The sequence below is a fragment of the Gekko japonicus genome, unplaced genomic scaffold (genome assembly GCF_001447785.1).
Source record: "Gekko japonicus isolate JY-2015 unplaced genomic scaffold, Gekko_japonicus_V1.1 scaffold368, whole genome shotgun sequence".
Classification (NCBI taxonomy): Eukaryota; Metazoa; Chordata; class Lepidosauria; order Squamata; family Gekkonidae; genus Gekko; species Gekko japonicus.
Window position 1 is genome coordinate 98,410 of NW_015176462.1, and position 19,550 is coordinate 117,959.

The 19,550-nt window shown below is 41.2% G+C and overlaps 1 protein-coding gene across 1 annotated transcript in view; it reads left to right on the plus strand.

The window, feature by feature from the left end:
• SEL1L (sel-1 suppressor of lin-12-like (C. elegans)) overlaps window positions 1-18,681 on the plus strand; it is a 57,677-nt gene extending 38,996 nt beyond the window's left edge. The window contains exons 15-21 of the mRNA XM_015427032.1: window positions 1,627-1,714; window positions 3,592-3,740; window positions 5,879-6,044; window positions 7,801-7,875; window positions 8,892-9,064; window positions 10,561-10,689; window positions 14,626-18,681. Coding sequence (XP_015282518.1) covers window positions 1,627-1,714; window positions 3,592-3,740; window positions 5,879-6,044; window positions 7,801-7,875; window positions 8,892-9,064; window positions 10,561-10,689; window positions 14,626-14,829 — 984 coding nt within the window. The 3' untranslated portion in view covers window positions 14,830-18,681. The remainder of the gene's footprint in view (window positions 1-1,626; window positions 1,715-3,591; window positions 3,741-5,878; window positions 6,045-7,800; window positions 7,876-8,891; window positions 9,065-10,560; window positions 10,690-14,625) is intronic.
• The last annotated feature ends 869 nt before the right edge of the window (window positions 18,682-19,550 follow it).

Consider the following 19,550-nt stretch of genomic DNA (forward strand, 5'->3'; position numbering starts at 1 on the left):
TCCAATGAGCAGTCCAACAAGCTTTGCATTATATAATATACTTGAGTGTTCACCCAGTGTCCTGAAAATGAATCTAAGGCATTGTTAGCTGCTAAAAGCCTTAGTTTCATCTCTGTACACTGGGAGAGCAATAACAGTGCATTCTAAGCAAAGCTACAACCTTCTGTGGCCACTAATGTGAAGGACTCAGAAGGGTACAACTGTTCTTAGGACTGCAGTGTAAGTGTGTTAGTTGTGCATGGGTGCAGAGCTATGAGACTAGGAAGGTGAACTGGTATTCTTAGAGGTTTGCTCCTTTAGGGAATGGGCTGACTTTGAAAAAGTTCCAGACTGTGGAGAGCAAAAGAGGAGGAAGATATATCCTTCTTCTTTCCTTTTCTTTGTTCCAGGGTTTTCACCCAGAATTCAGATAGTCTACTGATTACCTGCAGAATGATTACTCTGAAGTAGGCAGGGTTTGCGATGTTAATGGGAATTGAATCACCCCTATTTCTAACATTTTATTTATTTGTTTGTCTGTTTGTTTATTATTTCAATTTATACCCTGCCCTCCCCACGAGCGGGCTCAGGGCAGCTTACAACGTTGGTACAAAATACCAATAAAACCATATAAAATCATTTTAAAACAAAGCAATACAGATGAAACTCATAAAATCATAAGGTGCTAGTGATCGTTCAGTTCATTGCTTGTGATGGCGTACTGAGGATGTTTACAAGCTGACAGTTCCAGCTCAGTGGTCTTCCTGAGTCACTTGATGGTATAAGCCAGATGTTAAGGCTGGGGGCCAGGCTTGTTGATGGTAAAAGTGAGGGCAGCTCCTTAGTTGAAAGCCTGGTGGAAGAGCTCCATCTTGCAGGCCCTGCGGAACTGTAAAAGAACCAGCAGGGCCCTGATTCTCTTCTGGGAGTTTGTTCCACCAGTAAGGAGCCACCATTGAAAAGGCCTGGCCCTGGTCGTAGCGAGCCTGGCATCTTTGGGGCCCGGGAGGGTCATTCAGTTCTGTGACCCCGACCACAGTGCCCTCTGGGGTATATATGGGGAAAGGTGGTCCCTCAGACTTGTTTTCAAATGTTCATTTTACCCAAGATTGACAAAGTCTAAGTTTGGTCCAGCATTTCCACTTTTCTTGTAATACCAATATCCATTTGCTTAATGGAATCCCCATGGAAATGATAACCATACAAGCAGCTTCAGGGCTGTACACAGGCTTGTCTGCAAACCAGCTCTTAATGGGAGGTGGATCTCCTCATACCTCTTGCAGCCCCAAATGCTGCTCCTGGGGGATAAGGATCTCCAAGGAACAGCATTTCAGGAGACTTTGGGGGCTACAGCCTGGGGAAGGCAAGAAATGTACAGCCTGCTAGTAGAATCCTTGTGTTTGCAGTAACCTCTCAGGTGGATCCAAGCCAGTGGGGCTCTTCCTTCCCTGTTTTCATCCTTGGAGCAATCCTGTGGGGTAGGTTAAGTGTAACTGGCTGAAGATCACGCAGGGAGCTCCATAGCTGAGTGAAGAACACGGATACAGGAATGTTCCTCTGTACATTCACTTGAGTGAAGATTTAACCCTAGGTCTCTCAGATCCTAGTCCAGTACTAACCATTCTCCTCCACTGGCTCTTTCTACAGAATTATGATCTGGCTCTGAAATATTTTCAGAAAGCAGCAGATCAAGGGTGGGTAGATGGACAGCTTCAACTGGGCTCTATGTATTACAGTAAGTAGCTTCATTGTTTTCTAGTTTTGTAACCCATCTTTACTGCATTATTTATGTGTATTACACTGTTTATACTGCGTTGTTCTTCAGCATTGAGAACTTGTTGTGTTCTGCTTTTTTAACATTCTTTAATTTTGTAATCTGGTTTGTATGTATTGTTTGTATGCATTGTGCTGTTTATTGGATTGCTTTTCAATTGTATAATACACTGAGTCTCAGCAAGAAAGGCAGACTATAGATGAAATAACTATATATTGACAGTTCTGTATTTGCTGTACTAGTTAACTTCCATTAGGTGGCACTCAAATCCAGTTCATTTGAGCTTCTTCCCTTTGTAGATAAAGGATACGTGGCGGGGGGGGGGGGGGGGGGAGGCTTGTAATACACTTCTGCATATTTTATGGGACTTTTTTGTCTAAAAGGCAGATATTGCGTCTGAAGTACATGTGGTAGTCCCCTGATTGCATCAAGGTTTCCCCCCCTGTTCTTGGTCAAATACTTTGTGAAGATAAACAGTCTTGTGCAGTTGATGTGTTCAGTGACTAGACGGAAAGTAAATCTGGGCTGCAGTCACACACACTAATCCACTTTCAATCCACTTTCAACACACTTTTGAATTTGATTTCGCCAGTTCACACAGTAAAAATCCAGTTGGAAAGTGCATTGAAAGTGGATTGAAGGTGGATTGTTTAGTGTGTGTGACCACAGCCCTGAAAAGGAAAGTAAATTCATTTTATGGGCTTTAGAGTCTCATCACACATTTAATGAATTTTGTGATGACTTATACTCTTAGTGTCCTAGACTTTGGGGGTGGTTAACTTTTAAATCTCGGGCACACTCCTACATCCCTTGCTGGTGGGACTGTGCTGTCATACAGTATTTCTGGAGAGATATAGCAACACAAATACATTTGATTACGGGCCAAGTAATTCCACTGACACCGGAAATAATATTTCTAAATCTCTGGCATGACCTATCAATTCCTACGAGTAGATCGGGAGTCTGCTAACTGCAGCCAAAACAGCAATTGCTTTAAGATGGAAATCTCATCTCCATCAAGAGCAATTTGGCTCACAAAAGTATGGGAACACTTTTTAATGGACAAAATAACAAACAACCTCTATCAATTAGAAATCTTTCCCAAAACAACTAATTTTGTAGAAAAATGGTACCTTTTCTGTGAATACACGCACGATGAACGACATTTTACCTCAAAACAGACACTACAGGGATCTAGTACTACTCTGAATATCTCAATTACTACGTAGATTCTATTATTCTTATAGGTCACTTTGTTGATGTGGCTTCATCTGTAGAAATATATTTTCTTCACTTTGCACCTGCACACTATTTTAAGAATTCCAAGTCACACTCAATCATTTACACTTTTGGAGTTATCAATTGAACTATTGTCTGTTTGCACAGTAACAGTTTCATATTTTACTGTTTTGAAAAATCAATAAAAGTTATTTTTTTAAAAAATCTAGGGCACACTAACCCAGAAGTAGGTCACTGACCTTGATAGAAAATGTTTCTGATAAATGCTTAAGATTGGCTTGTAGATGAGATTGGCCAAAGAAAGCTAGAATGAGATTTTAATACATAGTTATGTACATAAGATTTTCCAGTCCTTTTAGGAAGTTCGTTTAGCATAGAGGGCACCTAGCAACTATTGTCCACTCTCTGAACTAAACTTTTTCTAGAAAAACTGCATTACTCTTGACTGCCATTTGATAATTGCAATCTTGCCCAGTTTTAATTAAGCTTTTGTACTTTTAAATCTACAGATGGTAGAGACACTGTAGGTAGACCAAGTGGCATCAGTTACATAATACCAAGCAACCCTAATCTTCTGCTAACCCCTTCTCTATTCATAGATGGCATTGGAGTCAAAAAGGATTATTCAAAGGCTTTGAAGTTTTTCAACTTGGCTTCTCAGGGAGGCCACATTCTCGCCTTCTATAACCTGGCACAGATGCATGCCACGGCCACTGGGGTAGATCGCTCCTGTCGTACTGCAGTTGAGGTAAGAATCTCACATGCACTCCTTTCTTCATCTGACCAAAATCTCTTCCATTACAGCCAAGCAAGATTTTTGTATTCAGAGTTCAACTCCATTTTTTAATTTTGTTCTGACCGAACAAGACTTTGTGGGGTTTTTTTTTTTGGGGGGGGGGCACAGATAGTAACTAGATGGCCTGTGTGACTCTAATTCTTGTATGTTTCACAGGGTTTCAAGCAGTGTTCCCTCTAAGCTGAGTTAGTGTGAGCTAGCTCATAGTTTTTTAGCCTCCAGCTCACAGATTTTTGTCCTAGCACAGGAAGGATGGCTCCAGGGCAAACTAATTCATGCAGTGGCCAAATCGCTTGCTCACAACTTTAATGCCAGTAGCTCACAAAGTAGAATTTTTGCTCACAAGACTCCGCAGCTTAGAGGGAACATTGGTTTCAAGGAATTAGTTCTTCAGAATAAAGATGGCATGCCAGACTGTTTACAGTCTTTTATTTTACTGTGGTCAAATATTTCTTTAAAAATACTGTCTTGGAATCTGACCTCAGTTTCCACTTGCAGTACACATGTCCACTTCCACAAGCAGCAGAGGGCAATACGTGCTTTTCTCTCCCGGCCCCCACTTCAGTCTGCATAATGTTCCTTGGGGTCTGCTGTCCCCAGGGACACGGTGGAGGGGAGGGTGCCTTGGGTAGACAGCTGGAAAGTTGCTCTTTATGCAGCACAATCTTGATGCCTAGGGTCCAAGCCAGTGTCAAATATTGTATGAAGCCAAGAATATTATGTGTAGATTGCCTTTTTCAATTACCGTTATTGTTTCATTATCCGGACTATTGAATGCATTATATCGCTTTTATTTCATTGTGCTTTAATTGTGTAATCCAGTTCTACTACATTGTATGAGTTATGCTGAATAATTACTGTGTTTTCCTTAGAACTCTAATCCACCTTGAATCTCAACAAGAAAAGTGGATGATAAAGTAAATAAATTACATTGTTGCTTGTTGGCAGGAGTGGAGCCCCCTCCCCCCCCCAGGAGACATCAGGGTCAAACCTAGCAGCATGACTCAACTGCTTCTGTTCTCCACCTGCTATAGTTGTGCAGGTATCTCAGAACAGGATGGTGTGTTGTTTATATCCTACTGTTCTTTTGGGTATTCTCAGTGAAATTAATCAGTATTGAACACACAAATTACTTTAAATCAATAGAATACCAAAGTGGAGAATGGGCTCTTCCTTTTGCTAATGAAAGTTGTTGGAATCAATGCACAGGAGATGGGACTCCTTGGAACTCTCCATCTCTTGTGGTAGTTGATGGTTATCAGCAGGGATGGCCGGTGGACTGAAACCTCCCCCCTTCTGCCACTGGCACTTGGTCTTAGATTGCTGCACTGGGAATCAGAGATTGACTGCCCCTGAATGTTGAGGTTCTTTCATAGGTGCTTTTTGTTTGTGTTTATTATCTGAAACATTTATATCGTGTCTAATTTCATTTTAAAGAAAATGAAACTAATTGGCCTCACCTTGGTGTGTCAGGATAAAAGCCTGAGAAGAGCTGTTCAGTGAGTCATTCACACTTACAGAAACCTTATTTAATGTTGCTCAAAACTTCTAAAATAATGGAAAGTTTAATTTCACTGTTCTATAAGAACACGTGGTTAGTAAAAGTATCAAATTAAAGTATTTTTAATTGATGCTTTTTTTAAAAATTGCTTGACCACTACTTGTTGAGTCAGTTAGCAAGTTCTCATCAATCCTACATCTCATACAAAGAGGGCAACTCTCCTGCGCTTGGCAAGTGCTTTTTTGTTCCTTTTGGGTAGTGCCACTCTGTCCCCTCTGGCCGCATGAAATAGACCTGTTGAAGCATCCTTCTGTGAGGTTTAACATCAGTTGAGGTGAAGAACTTACAACAAGACAATATTTTAAGGTGCTGTGTGAAGTACTGAATAGTTTTCATTAACACTGTATTTTAGGATTTGTCATTCTTATTTCTTGTTGAATACCTGGTGCTCCCTTTCAATATGCTTGTGACTGTCTTACAAAGTAACGTATGGTAAAGGCTTCAGGGCACCTAAATTGAGTACCCTGAATGCATGTTAATTCTTTTCAGTTAAAGAAGTTACCACTGCCTGCTGTTGCTTTCTCTGCAGCTGTTTAAGAATGTTTGTGAACGAGGCCGCTGGTCCGAAAGGCTTATGACTGCCTACAACAGCTACAAGGAAGGCGATGCAAATTCTGCTGTGGTTCAGTATCTCCTGTTGGCAGAGCAAGGCTATGAAGTAGCGCAGAGCAATGCTGCCTTTATACTTGATCAAAGTAAGGGAACGGGTTACAGTGAGTAGAACAGTGGCTCGTGCCAGGTGAAAAGGGGTCAATATCTCACATCTGAGCATTCTCCCTTTTGATGACGATAAAACAGCTGACGTGACATAGCACAAGAGTTGCCAAGAACAGCTGTTATCAATTGATTCTGTTCCACTTGTAATGTTTTTGCCAAATTGAAACATTGTGCTGTTTCAGAGATTCTTGTAGAATGTCTCACAAGCTGGACCAGTGTCAAGGTGCAGCTGCTACTGGCTCCTTGCCTAACTAAAGTTGAATGAATAAATATATCTTTTTAATTTGTCCTAATAAAATACAAAATATTGTCCTAATAAAATACAAAAGCATCCTCTTAAATTAGCCCTTTCCACTGCAAGCCCTCAAGGCAGCTTACCATCCAGAACTGTCTTAGCTCATAAGATGGTAACAGAACTAGCAGTCGTAAAACTAGAACAACCTTATGACTCGCAGCCCCTTGAGAGAATAAGGCGCTGGCTAAAAGAGAACAGCGTTCCGTGCGCCTTGGTGTTTAGTCATGCTGGCCACATGACCACAGAAACGTCTTCGGACAGCACTGGCTCTTCAGCTTTGAAACGGAGATGAGTCGGACTCGACTGGATTTCGAGCAAGGGCTCCTTTACCTTTTTAAAAGAGAAGAGGGACAGATGCAGAACCAGTATATCTGTGTGTTTATCATTGAAGAGCCATCACAGAGAAGGGCACTCAAAAAAATCTCTGAAGGCAGGGTCAGTTTTCAGATGCATGTCTCCTAATAATAATGTTAATTGATCTTGTGTGGTGCAGTGGGATACGTGGAAGGAGGTGGGGTGTGGGGAATTTTAAGGTGTCAAACCCAGATGTCTGAGCTATTCAACATCTCAGTCCCTTATGTCACTTACAAATACAGTGCAGGCTTTCAGCAGAAAAATATCATAGGCAAGCAGCAGGTGTAAGCAGTGGCTTCTCAGTGCAGTCACACAGGCATTCAGTCTTTGTCTGTGATCATACGCACAATTAAACCCGACATGGGCACAAATGCTGGGTGGATTTAACGGGAGTGATCAGACAACAATATCTGGGAAGCGTCCTGCAGCCATCAGCAACCCATTTTGCTCCACTGCAGAAAGAGAGTTAAAAGACACCAGGGAAAATCCAGTAGTAAACAGGTTGCGAAGGACCGCGGACAGACTTTCCCCTGTCTAATTGCTCCAGCATGCTCCCACGCCATTGGGATGGTCTGATCAGGCCATCCTAACTCCCTGCCGTTGTTTTTTTTCCCCCTTCTCAGTATGCACATCTTCGCAAACCCCATAGGGAGCCCTCAGTGCAGAGGTGCGATTCATCGATTCCTTGTTTAAGCGTATGGGGAAAAAAACGACTCACCCGCAGTTGCGTCTGATCACACACTGACGTGCCCACAGCTTCAAAGGGAGGTGTGATCTCGCAACTGGGTTAAATTCCTCCGGAGGAAATAGCCTTGCTTCCCCTCTGCCCCATTTTATTTGGTGCGTGTGACTGCACCCTTCATGTTTCTACTGCTCTGACAATGCAGTTCTAAGCAGAATTACATCCTTCCAAGTCAATGGAGGTAGAAGAGTATAATTGTTGAGGATTGTACTGTGAGCCCCCGGCCTCACTTTCAGTGTAGCTAATCAGAGTAGTGTTTCATTGGGCCTTGTGGGTACTGAGTTCTTCTGGACTTAAAGATGATTTGTGTCTTAATTTTCTCAAACTTTTATTCAACCTGCAGAAGAAGCCAGCATCATAGAAGAAAATGAAACTTATACCAGAGCGTTGCTGCACTGGAATAGAGCAGCCTCCCAAGGTTAGTTGCTGTTGAAATGGCCCTGGTTCTAGGCTCAAACTTTTTGGTTTGTTCACTTTATTTAGCAGAAAGAGCTAAAGAAATCCTGTGATGCTCTTTAAAACTTCTGCATCAAATTTCTGCAAATACATATAAAATATTCCAAAAAACCCTCACACCCATATATTTTTTTAATTCCACTAAGAAACTTCCTTTTCTAGTGGTGGTGGTGGTTGGTTGCCTTTTTCACCATCAAAATAAAAATAATTTATAAACTTTAAAATACTTCTGTTTCATGAGGGCACTCTTTTCATTTACTTATTCCATATGTGGCCTCACACTTTGTTCAGCGCATATGCTCAAGAATGGTTGTCAACATTTCAGACTTCTTCTTTTTTTTTTTTTGCTGCAAGAGAACTAGGGTGGAACCAAAGGACATTTTATTTATTTGCTTACTTCATTTATTAGCCTGCCTTTCTCCCCCAGCTGGGGCCCAAAGTGGCTTATATTGTGCTCTTCTCCTCGATCGTTATTGTAACAGATCATGGAAGGTGGTTTGTTGATACTGAAGCTTCTTGTAAAGCTTCCTGACTTTTTCCAGTGCTTATGCAGACTGAGTGCCCACCTCCATGGGTTGAATTCCCCAACTCTACATGCAGAGGGTTTCCCCATGTTCCCCTTACCCTCTAACTCCCAAAAAGGTATTTCCCTTGCACAACAAGAAGACGCTTCCGTGCTACCTGCCCTTTTGTCTGAAGGGATCCCCTAAACCTTCAGCAATTTCTTCACTGGGAACTGCTGTAGAAAAGGGGGAGCAAGGAAGATTTTCTTCTGCATGCATTTTTCACTCCAGTGTATGTCTTTAGTACTGTATCTTTAGCTCAGTATTGCCAATCCAAATTTTTCTGTCCATCACTCCAAAACTCATTTTCAAATGCAGTGTGAAGCCTGTTTAAAGGTACTGGAGCATCTTAAATTGGTTGAGCGTATGTAACATAGCTCATGGGTTTTTCCATATATGTTCTTTTCGGTAATAGGTTATACTGTTGCTAGACTCAAACTTGGCGATTACCACTTTTATGGCTTTGGTACGGACGTTGATTATGAAACAGCATTTATTCACTACCACCTAGCAACAGAGCATCAACATAGTGCCCAAGCTATGTTCAACCTTGGGTACATGCATGAGAAGGGACTTGGCATCAAGCAGGTGAGCACAGCTTGAGATCAATGCTCCCTCTAAGCTGTGGAGTCTTGTGAGCAAAAATTCTACTTTGTGAGCTACTGGCATTAAAGTTGTGAGTGAGTGATTTGGCTACTGCATAAATTAGTTTGCTGTAGAGGCAGAGCCATCCTTCCTGAGTTAAGGCAAAAATGTGTGAGCTGGAGGCTAAACAACTGTGAGCTAGCTCACACTAACTCAGCTTAGAGGGAACACTGCTTGAGATGCATGGTTTTATAAGTTTGCTTTCTATAGAAATATATATACGTAGCTTTCTGTAGAAATCAGTTGTCTCCTGCCAAGAATGTACTTTGTGCCCTGGGCATAGTGCACTGGGGGAGGGGAGATTTTGTTCTAGAATTTATAATCTGGCTAGAGGGATAGAAGGCATCTGTCATGTAAAAGACTTCAGCGTAACACAAGAAGACTTTAATAGCCAAAAGCTGGAGTGCTAGCAGTTTTGCTGCTGAAGAGATGTAAAGGCATAATTGTCCAAACTCTTAACTATGCCAACCTTTCCTCTTGCAACACTGAGAAGTACTGATTTCTTCCTGTCCTAACCATTTAAGTAATATTTATTTATTTATTTATTTATTTATTTATTAAATATATCTTTGATGGGCTGCAGTCCTGCATTTTGGAGCTGGATGCGTGGAATATACTTGAACCAACAAGCAAAGATTTCAATTAATGGGCAACTAAGAGAAGCAATTTCAGTTGAAAAAGGAACACATCAAGAATGTCCTTTATCCCCTTTATTTATACTATCAATAGAGATTTTAGTGATAAAGATTAAACAAGATGACAGAATCAAGGGAATAAAAGTGGATGATGTAGAGTTCAAAATGAAAAGTTATGCAGATGATGTGGTTCCAACAATCTTGAGGCCCCAGAAATCATTGCAATATGTAATTGAACATACTGAAGAGTTTGGATCCCTATCAGGCTATAAAACTAACAGGGGGGAAAAACAATAATGAAATTGTTAACACAACCAGAAGAGATTACTTTTTAAAATCTGTTCCAAATGTAATATCCCAAATATAAATGGGTTCTGCATATGAGATATATAATAGACTTTCACACCATGATATACTACTTATCTATTAAAAGTTCTAATGAATATATGTTGAATATGCAGTAATGATGAAACAAGTGTAGTCAAAATAGATTAGTTGTTTGAAACTTCAAACTTAAATGATGACTATAATTGTACCCCAGCAGAAATAAGAATTCTTGTATTTTACAGATAATACCTTAAAGATTATATATAATGAAGAAAATGAAAGGGAAATTATTCTCTGTCCTATACATTATGTACTGCATGACTGTCCTCGACAAATGTAATTGTGTTGTATAACTCATTTTTTCCTTTTTCCCTTTTCTGTACCCTCACTGTTTTTCCAAAATAAATAATTAAAAATTATACATCTTTGAGACTTAAATCCCAACATCGGCATGTAAACATATCCTATATTTTCCAGGATATCCACCTAGCAAAACGCTTCTATGACATGGCAGCTGATGCCAGTCCTGATGCTCAAGTTCCTGTCTTCCTTGCACTCTGCAAATTGGGAATAATTTATGCCTTCCAGTATATTCAAGACACCAATGTAAGTAACCCAGTGGATTCACAGGCAAGGAACATTATCTTAACAAATGTGACATTTCTGGTCCCAATGATCCTTCCTACCTGTGTCTGCTGTGACCCACTGGGATGGCTTGAAGGTTAAATGATACCATGTGAAAGAGCTGTAAGGTGCAGAAACATTTACTGTAGCTCAAACTGGCTGTAGCAGTAATGTGTTCCTAGGTAGGAGGAACTTATTGCTCATTCCACCTGAGTTGTGATACTAACTTGTATTTAAGGCTTGACATCTCATTCCTAGTCAGCTAGTACGTTAACTTATGTTCAAAATGGTGATTTCTGGTGAACGGCGACTCGTGACGGTCGCACCCATCAAGCTCTGATGGGGGCGAGTCGGATTGGGACGGCATGGAGGGGGATCGGCTGGTCCCAACCTCTCCATGAAGCTCCGAGAGGGGGCTTCTAGCCTGGAGCGCCAAAGGCGCTGCTCCCGAAGTTCCGGCTTGGGGGCACAGTGCTCCTTTTTGCTCCGATAGGTCCCGCGGCCAGCAATGGCGCTCAGAGACGTTACTGGACCAGAGCGTACAAGGACTTAACTAAAAAGAAAATCTACGAGACAAAGCAATCCAGCGATTAATCAAACAGTGAGTTAAGTGGCAAAGAGAAAGTCATATACAAAAAGGGTGGTGGAAGAAATCGGCATAGCTTCAAAGATATAAGGGGGGGACTCGCGGAGGAAGAACCCTACCCACCAGCGAAATTGCAGTGTAGAAGCAAGCCAGATTCAGGCGATTAACACCCTTTTTAAAGCAGAGGAAGAAATCTGCATAACAAAATGGCATAGCTTCAAAGAGATAAGGGGGAACTCGCGGAGGAAGAACCCTACCTACTAGCGAAATTGCAGTGTAGAAGCAAACCAGATTCAGGCTATTAACACCCCTTTCAAAGCGGGATACATCTGAGTTAAGCAGTTACAACATAGTAAAGATCTCAGAACTTCTACAAACTTTTATTTAAGTATAAACGATGTCTCAGCGTGAGAGTAAAATGGTGTCCAGAGGCAGAGGCTCTACAGGAAATGCCAGCACAGCATCACCAGTCACAAGACCGGAAAATACCAGCAAGTTAGCTACTGCAATTTCTGAAGCCATGCGTCCTCTGCTGGACCAGCTTACGAACCTCAACCAAAAATTGGACACTTTACAGAAAGAGCTCAAGGAAACTGCAGCCAAATCAGAGAAGTCAGCCAAAAAGATAAAAAAAGGTTGAAATTAAGACCAAAGAAATAGACCAAAGAATGGACAAAGTGGAAAAAGAAAAAACTTCTGAAAAGCAACAACTTCTACAGCTACAAATGGAAAGATCCTCTTTCGTCTTGAGATTCCAAGGGGTGCCAGAGAAAAAAGATGAGAACTTAAGAGAAATTATAAGCGAAGCAATGGCCCCCTTAATCAATAACAAACCCGAATTAATACAAGCAGATATTGATATGAACTTATTCAGAGTTTGTGGGGGGGAATAATCTCCCAGGGGAAATGTTTGTAAAATTTGCAAAAAGATCAATAAGAGACTCAATACTTAAAGCAGCTACAGTGACAACAGTTAAAATTCAAGAAGAGGAGATAAAAATATTGAAAGATGTCCGATTTGAAATACGCAAGAAAAGGAAGCAATACAGAAATGTTACAGCATTCCTCCAAAAGAACAATGTCCAGTACAGATGGATTTTTCCAGAAGGACTTGTGTTCAACTTTAAGGAGAAGAAGGAAAAGATTGACTTTTTATTAAAAGCAGAACTCTTTCTTAAACAGCAACAATCCTCAACCAAACAAAGAAATGGAGCAGAGGAAGAAAAGGCAATGGGGAAAAACAGCGAACAACAGAAATCCGATACGGATAGTTCATCTTCTACAACTACTTCTGTGTCTTTGGGTGAAATCTCTGACTTGGATTCGGATTTAGGAGATGCGGCCCCTAAAACGTTTAAAGTAAATCTCCCCTGCCAAAAGAAGAAGAAAATCAAAGCTAAGAAGAAATTTAAGTGAAGATCTGAGATTACCTATGTTGACATTTAATTTACTTATATTCTCAACCAGATGTGATGTAATATCAAAAATGCCTTTATGTTCTTTCTTTTTGAACACTTTTATTAGATTTTAAAGAATTTAATGAAATTTTTAGCATGTAGACATATACTTAAAGCATTTGATTAGCCTGTCAAAGGTTCTTGTTACTCTTTGTAGTTTTAGTTTTGTAGGGTATAGTCTTTGTAGTGTGTAGGAAGAAAAGCAATAAAAAGTATTTTTAAAAAACTTATGTTCAAAATGGCAAGTAGTACTGCTTGCACTGGCTGACTCATCTGGCTACTCTAGCCGTATGGGTTTTAGTGAGTAATCATACTGGTCCATTCTGCACGTAGCCCCTCTCTGTCATTGATGCAGGAGCTGTTCTGAAATGGTTGAAAGCTCATCTTTCAGTATCACTGAAAGTCTTATACAGTCCAGAGCCTGCTCTGTGTGATCCAACATGCTTGTTGCACTCTGAACCACTCTAGAAAGAGTTGACTCTTGTTCAGACTCTTGTGCACACAATCTGTAATGCCTGTGTACTTCAGTGCATCCATCTGCTGGTTACAATTCAGCATTGCCTGACAGTGCAACAAGCTATGAAACAAGAATGTGCAGGAATAGCAAGGTGAAATGAAGAGGGTACCTTTATCCATTTTGGAGCCCTCACTTTAAACTCCTTTATCTAAAGAAGCATAGAATTGAAGGGTTTGTCAGAGTGGGGGGTGCAAATTAACAAATGGAAGGGGTTCAGGAGAATTTGAGCCACTTTTGCCCTTTTATTTGTGTGACAGAGATCAGAATAAGTGTTTACATAGTAGTGCAGATGGCTGAATTTGCTATGTACAACTCCAGGATCAATAAAGGGAGAAATATTATTGATGTTGTACCTCTTTAACAGAAACAAGGGGTAAAAAATCTATCTCTCTTTTTTAATAACATGATACAACTGTAGCAGTAGAAAAGCGCTGGAGTCCAATAGCACCTTAAAGACTAACACAGTTTGTGGCAGGGTGTGTGCTTTCATGACTCACTGCTTACTTCTCCAGATACTGATTCAGTAATGATGAAGAAGTGAGCGGTGACTCACGAAACCTCATACCCTGCCACAAATTTTGTTAGACTTTAAGGTGCTACTGGACTCCAGCTCTTTTCTACTGTTACAGACAGACTAACACAGCTACCCATCTTGATCAACGATATGACTGTGCTATACATCTCCAGGTTTTGCATAGGTTCTAGACTACAGTGTGCAGAATGAAGCATGATGGTAAAAACAAACCTCTATGCTGTGGCTTGGATTCTCTGAACAGGTTCCATACGTGCCAGTCTCAGCCACGGAGCATGTGTTTTCCTCCACTAAAGGGTCCATTGGAAACCATTGAACTTGCACTAATGGAGTTTTGTTGGAAGCGGAAGCATGCTTTGCAGCAGAGATTAGCATGCAGGGAACTCATTCATGGGATCCAAGCCTGTGTGTTCCACAGTAGCTGGAGTTGTATATCGACAGCCAGTGTGCCATGGTCATTTTGGGGGGGGGGGTGTTAAGCTAGTACCAGGAAGACTGAGGTTCAGATCCCCACTCAGCCATGGAACCCATTGGGTGATCTTGAGGTAGTTACTTTCCTCTCAGTGGAGGCAAAATGTTCAAGAGGGAAACCACGTACAGCACTTTACGATCCTTGAAGGATGGGTGGGGTAAACATATGGTGGTGCTTCAAGACTTCTAGAGATTGCTTGTGTGGCACATGTGCTAAGATTGCCACACAGGGAGAAGTTCGTCGGGGAGAAGTTGCTGACATACACTGCAGACAACCTTTTACATATCTTCTTTGTATTTTCTCCCTGCTGTTAAAAAAAAATAATACAGTGTCACTTTTTTCTTTCCTTGTTAGATCAAAGAGGTGTTCTCCCACCTTGACATGGATCAGCTCTTGGGACCGGAGTGGGACCTTTACCTCATGACCATCATTGCTCTGCTCCTGGGCACAGTTATAGCTTACAGGCAGAGGCAGCATCAGGCAATCCCCAGGCCTGCTGGGCCCCGGCCAGCCGTTCCTCCCCAAGAGCCTCCTCCAGAACATCAGCCGCAGCAATAGCAAAAGCCAAGGGTCTTGGTGAAGTGAACTGGATTTTTCCCAGCTGGGACTGCTCTTGTGTTTTTTTTTAAACAACACCAGTTTGATGGTCGCTTTCACACCAGAGAGACAAAAGAAGTGTTGCATTCTGAAAGCTGCTGAGAACATTGCCTTTTTTTCCAGGGATATGCAACTTTCTTTAAGACTGAGATGAATGTTATTTCAGTGCCAATGGAATAACACAATAGTTTGGGGGGAGGGGTGAGACACAAGTGTGCTACTGCAAAAGTGATGCCTGCTGTATCCAGATTGTTACTCAGAGCCCTTTTTCCATCCTGCTGTGAGAGTTTGCCCTCCCTGATGGAAGCCGGCCCTATCCAGAAAGGAAAACGTAATTGTGAGGCTTCATACAACACTGGAGAACCAGCCCTGCACTCTCCGAAGCAAAAGTCAGCTCTGTCCTCGCGTACATTTGACATTGTGATAAGCACGATGCTTTTATCTTCCCCTGTTGTCCCAAATTTCTTCCTTAAAAGCTGTCTTAATCACTTTATAGTATTTTTGTATCTGTTTTGGCTGGTTTAACCTGGATACAACAGTCATAAGAAGCAGATAAAGACAATCAGTCAGTGCGATGATGAGAATGCTACTCGTTCTCTGTGGTCTGGACTTATCCCTCACCTCTTGCACGTACCCTTTTGCTAGTAGCAGAAATGGCCTAAAAGGGTTAGGGATATGGACTACGTCTGTAACATGAAATCTAACAAAGCCCTTGAGTATGCAGAATTCAAATTTGTCTTTTCAGACTCTCTTTAACTTGGAAGGGGGGGTCACAAGACTAGCTTGTTTACTTTTCCTTTAAAAAGATGGGTGGTCTTCAGATATGTCATGATTGACACCAAGTGTTAGAGAATCCTTCTGAGCGCAACAGTAGTTGGTCTTTAAAAAAATCTTCATCTTATGAAGTAGCGGTGGTTTGCTTTTCAGACTATTATGATAGCTTTAATGAGGCAGATTTGTCTTAACTAGATATCATAAATGGGGAGGGTCTTGTGCTATAATAGGGGTTATTACTGTAACTGGAAATCTACATATCTCATCAGAATATGTGTGTCCCAGTTTCTATTGGAGGTGGCACCAAACATTATTGGCTAATTGCCCTCACTGTATAGACCAGATGATTCTAAACCCCCCAAACACCTGTGCTAGACAGGATGTCAGGAGAAAGCATACCTCAGATTTTTCTGCATCTTGTCAAAGATGCTTAAACAAAATTTACAGAGCCGCTTGTCACAAAACAGCTAAGAGCTACCTTTGTAGTAGAAAATATCCCATCCATTAAGTTTTCTTTGCAAACCCAGTCCCATTGCTTTTCCTGACTTTCCTGTTTAGGCAAGTTAATATACCAAGTAAAAATACAAGGATAACTTTCTGGCAGTAGACCTAGACAGAAATACATTATTTTTACTACATCATTGGCAGATACCAATGAGTGCTCCTAGAGCCACATTAGATGAGCTGCGGGTACTGTGGGCAATAGTGTGGGGGTTGTACGTTGGTCCTTAGTCCAGAGCTCATACAGTGCATTTGAGAAGCACATAATTCACTTTTTGTGTACATCAATCATTTTGGGAATCTGGTTTATAGTTATCATTGGAACACCTTGTTGCACATCCACAAAACAAGACACTCTATGGTTGTGAAATAGAAGCACATGGTTGAGCAAGAATGCTTTACTATTGTCTGGGAAAGGCTTCTAGACACAAAGCATTGTGGTTGCAGATTAACTACAGTGTCACGAAGGCAGATAATCTTGTACATAGTGTAGATGGTCTTCAAAATGCACACATCAAATGGGTGAGGTGGAAATATTCTTCTTACCATGAGTAAAAAGGATGAAATGTTATATTTTAATTGACATATAGGCCACAGTTCAAAAAAGCATTGTTCGTGGGCTGGGGAGGAAGATAAGTATTTGACACATCTGTAGTTCCCGCAGCCCTGGACGAAGGTTGCTATGTGATTTAGCAAGCAGCTGGCTCTTGACAACTATAGAGTGGCCACTGAGAACTGTCAAAATTATTATGATTAATTTTGTGTCAAATTATAATTTATTTTTATTTTATTTTTCGCATTTATATCCCGCCCATCCCGTAAATGGGCTCAAGGCGGGTCACAAGAGTTCAATAAAATTTAAACACATTAAAACATATTAAATTACTAGTCATGCTTGCTGTAGGGAGAATCCAGCCCATTGATGTAACTAGGTATGGCCGGTTATCAGTAGGTGGGAGACCGCAACCTCGGGGGGGCCATATGTGCAATCAAAAGAAATGCTTGATTTTAGTGAGGCCCAAGTATTATGCATATACTGTGATCCTTCAGTCCTATTTGCTTGTATCACATTGAAACCAGATTTTACTTTCTCTAGAATGACAACCAGTAACTGCACATTGGTTCATAAGAATATCCATCCATGTACAAAGCCTCTTTAAGAGTGACTGTACCCTGTTAAAACTTATTTGTTAAAAGGACATAAAGACTGAATCTTGCTTTTTCTTATCCAGTTAATGATTGAGAAACTGTAGCCTTCATATCTACCTTCTGTACTAGCCTGGGCTTTGGGGAAATAAGGAAATACTGCCTAATGTTTAGCTTTTTGAATTCTTTTCTTCTCTTAAATACAAAATGAGCAATAAGGTTCTCTTCCCTCACCCCATGCATACCCTGGGCTTTCTCATTTTCCCCCAATAGTATCCATTCGCATATGATTTAGTTGGCACTAGATACATGGAGAAACATCAAGCTAACTCAGGGATTTATGAATAATGAGTAGATCATCTAGGTTTTCTGCCTACTACGCAGCTACTTTGTTTGGCCATCCTGCGCCTAACCCTTGTGAATGCTATTAAAAAAAACTTCAAACAAAATTGTTTTTACACAGTCTATGCTAGGGAAATAGTGTTTGGTTTCTAAGTTTTGTTATGGAGTGTGATTTTGGAGAGCATTCTCTTTCTGTGCTAGGAGTGCATCTTAGAAGAACTGGAGAGAAGTTGGGTTTTAATTATCCAATTTGAATTGACTTCTTAATCCGAAAGTTATATTCAGTAGTGATTTTCTTGTTTCCCCATTGTGCTTTGCAGAGGCAGTCATCTGCTGCAGAGCACATTACTCTTGCCTTGTGCTGGGCACTTCTTCGGCTTCTTAAAAGTCACTGGCCTTGTATGAGCAGAAGTGCCTGGCACTCAGGGAACACACACCTTGCAGCGGACAAAGGAAGCATAGGTGGATAACAAAGTAAAAGATCCAAGACTAGGTATTTAGAAGTCTCACCTGAGAGTTCTTCAAACAGTAGCAATGTTTTAAGTGAAGTGTTTTGCTCAAGTCTTCTTAAGTCACTAATCCAAAAGTCCATAAGACATTTGAAATAGCGATGTTCCGCCACAAGTCTGGTCAGGCTTCTGAGTTCTGCCACCACCATCTTGGTGGCCTGTGGCTGCTCTCCAAATACTTTCCTCATAAAGTAGTTTTGTATATATGTGAAATATTTTGGCTAACTTTCCCAGAAGGGAAAGTTGGTGGGGGCTTGCCTTTAAAAACAGAAGTAATTAGTATCTCTCCTTGAGGGGCTGCTTCCCTCGAATGGGATGAGAAATGAAGGAAAGTGTTCCATGTTTTTGTGCACATAACAGTTCCCTGGGCAGCCAAACATAACTGGGACGGTGTTAGACTCCACTTTTAACATGAGGCATCACATCCACTGAAACAACTGAGGTGTGATCTAAAGACACAGCACCTGTAAAGCAAATTGTCAATGCTGAGTGTGCAACACAGGTACATCAGCATCACTTGCTTGCAAGCCATGGATTTCTGGCTCCACTAACTTGTTTCAATGCAGTAGAAAAGAGCAAGAGTCCAGTAGCACCTTAGACTAACAAAATATATGGCAGGGTATGAGGTTTCATGAGTCACTGCTCACTTCTTCAGATACAGCTAGAAAGGGATTCCATCTGTCTTATTTATTGGAAAGTGGAGTGGTTTCAGATGCCAAATGACAATAGCAGGTGTGATTGGATTTAGGTGAGATATGCAGAGGGGTATGCAATTGATAATGAAGTGCAAGATAATGCATCCACCTGGATTGAATCAAGACCTAGGCTTCCTGTCTCATTACCAATTCTGATTTCTCCATGCCTATTACCCCTCTGCATGTCTCATGTAAATCCAATCATGCCTGCTATTGTCATTCACCTGCTATTATTATTTGCCTGCTAATGTCATTCAGCATCTGAAATCACTATTCAATAAGTAGGACAGAGACTCCCATTCTAGCTGTATCTGAAGAAGTGAGCAGTGACTCACGAAAGCTGATACCCTGCCACATATTTTGTTAGTGTTTAAGGTGCTACTGGACTCGTGCTCTTTTCTGCCGCTACAGACAGACTAACAGGGCTACCCATCTTGATCTTGTTTCATTGGTACTTGGGCTGTATTTCCAAGTGTGTTCAGTGTGTGCACGGATTTCTGCCCCATCAACACTAGGACTCGTTTCCAAGTAAATATGCCTAGGAGTGAGTGGCAAGTAGGGATGTGCATTCAGTTCGTCTGAACCAAATGCACCCCCGAAAATGGCCCATTTGGGTCCCTTTCGGGTTGCTGTGGGCCAATTCAGATTCTCTGATCTGAATCGGCTTGCCGGTGAATTGCCACCGAATTATGGCAGCAATTCAGCTCCATTATAT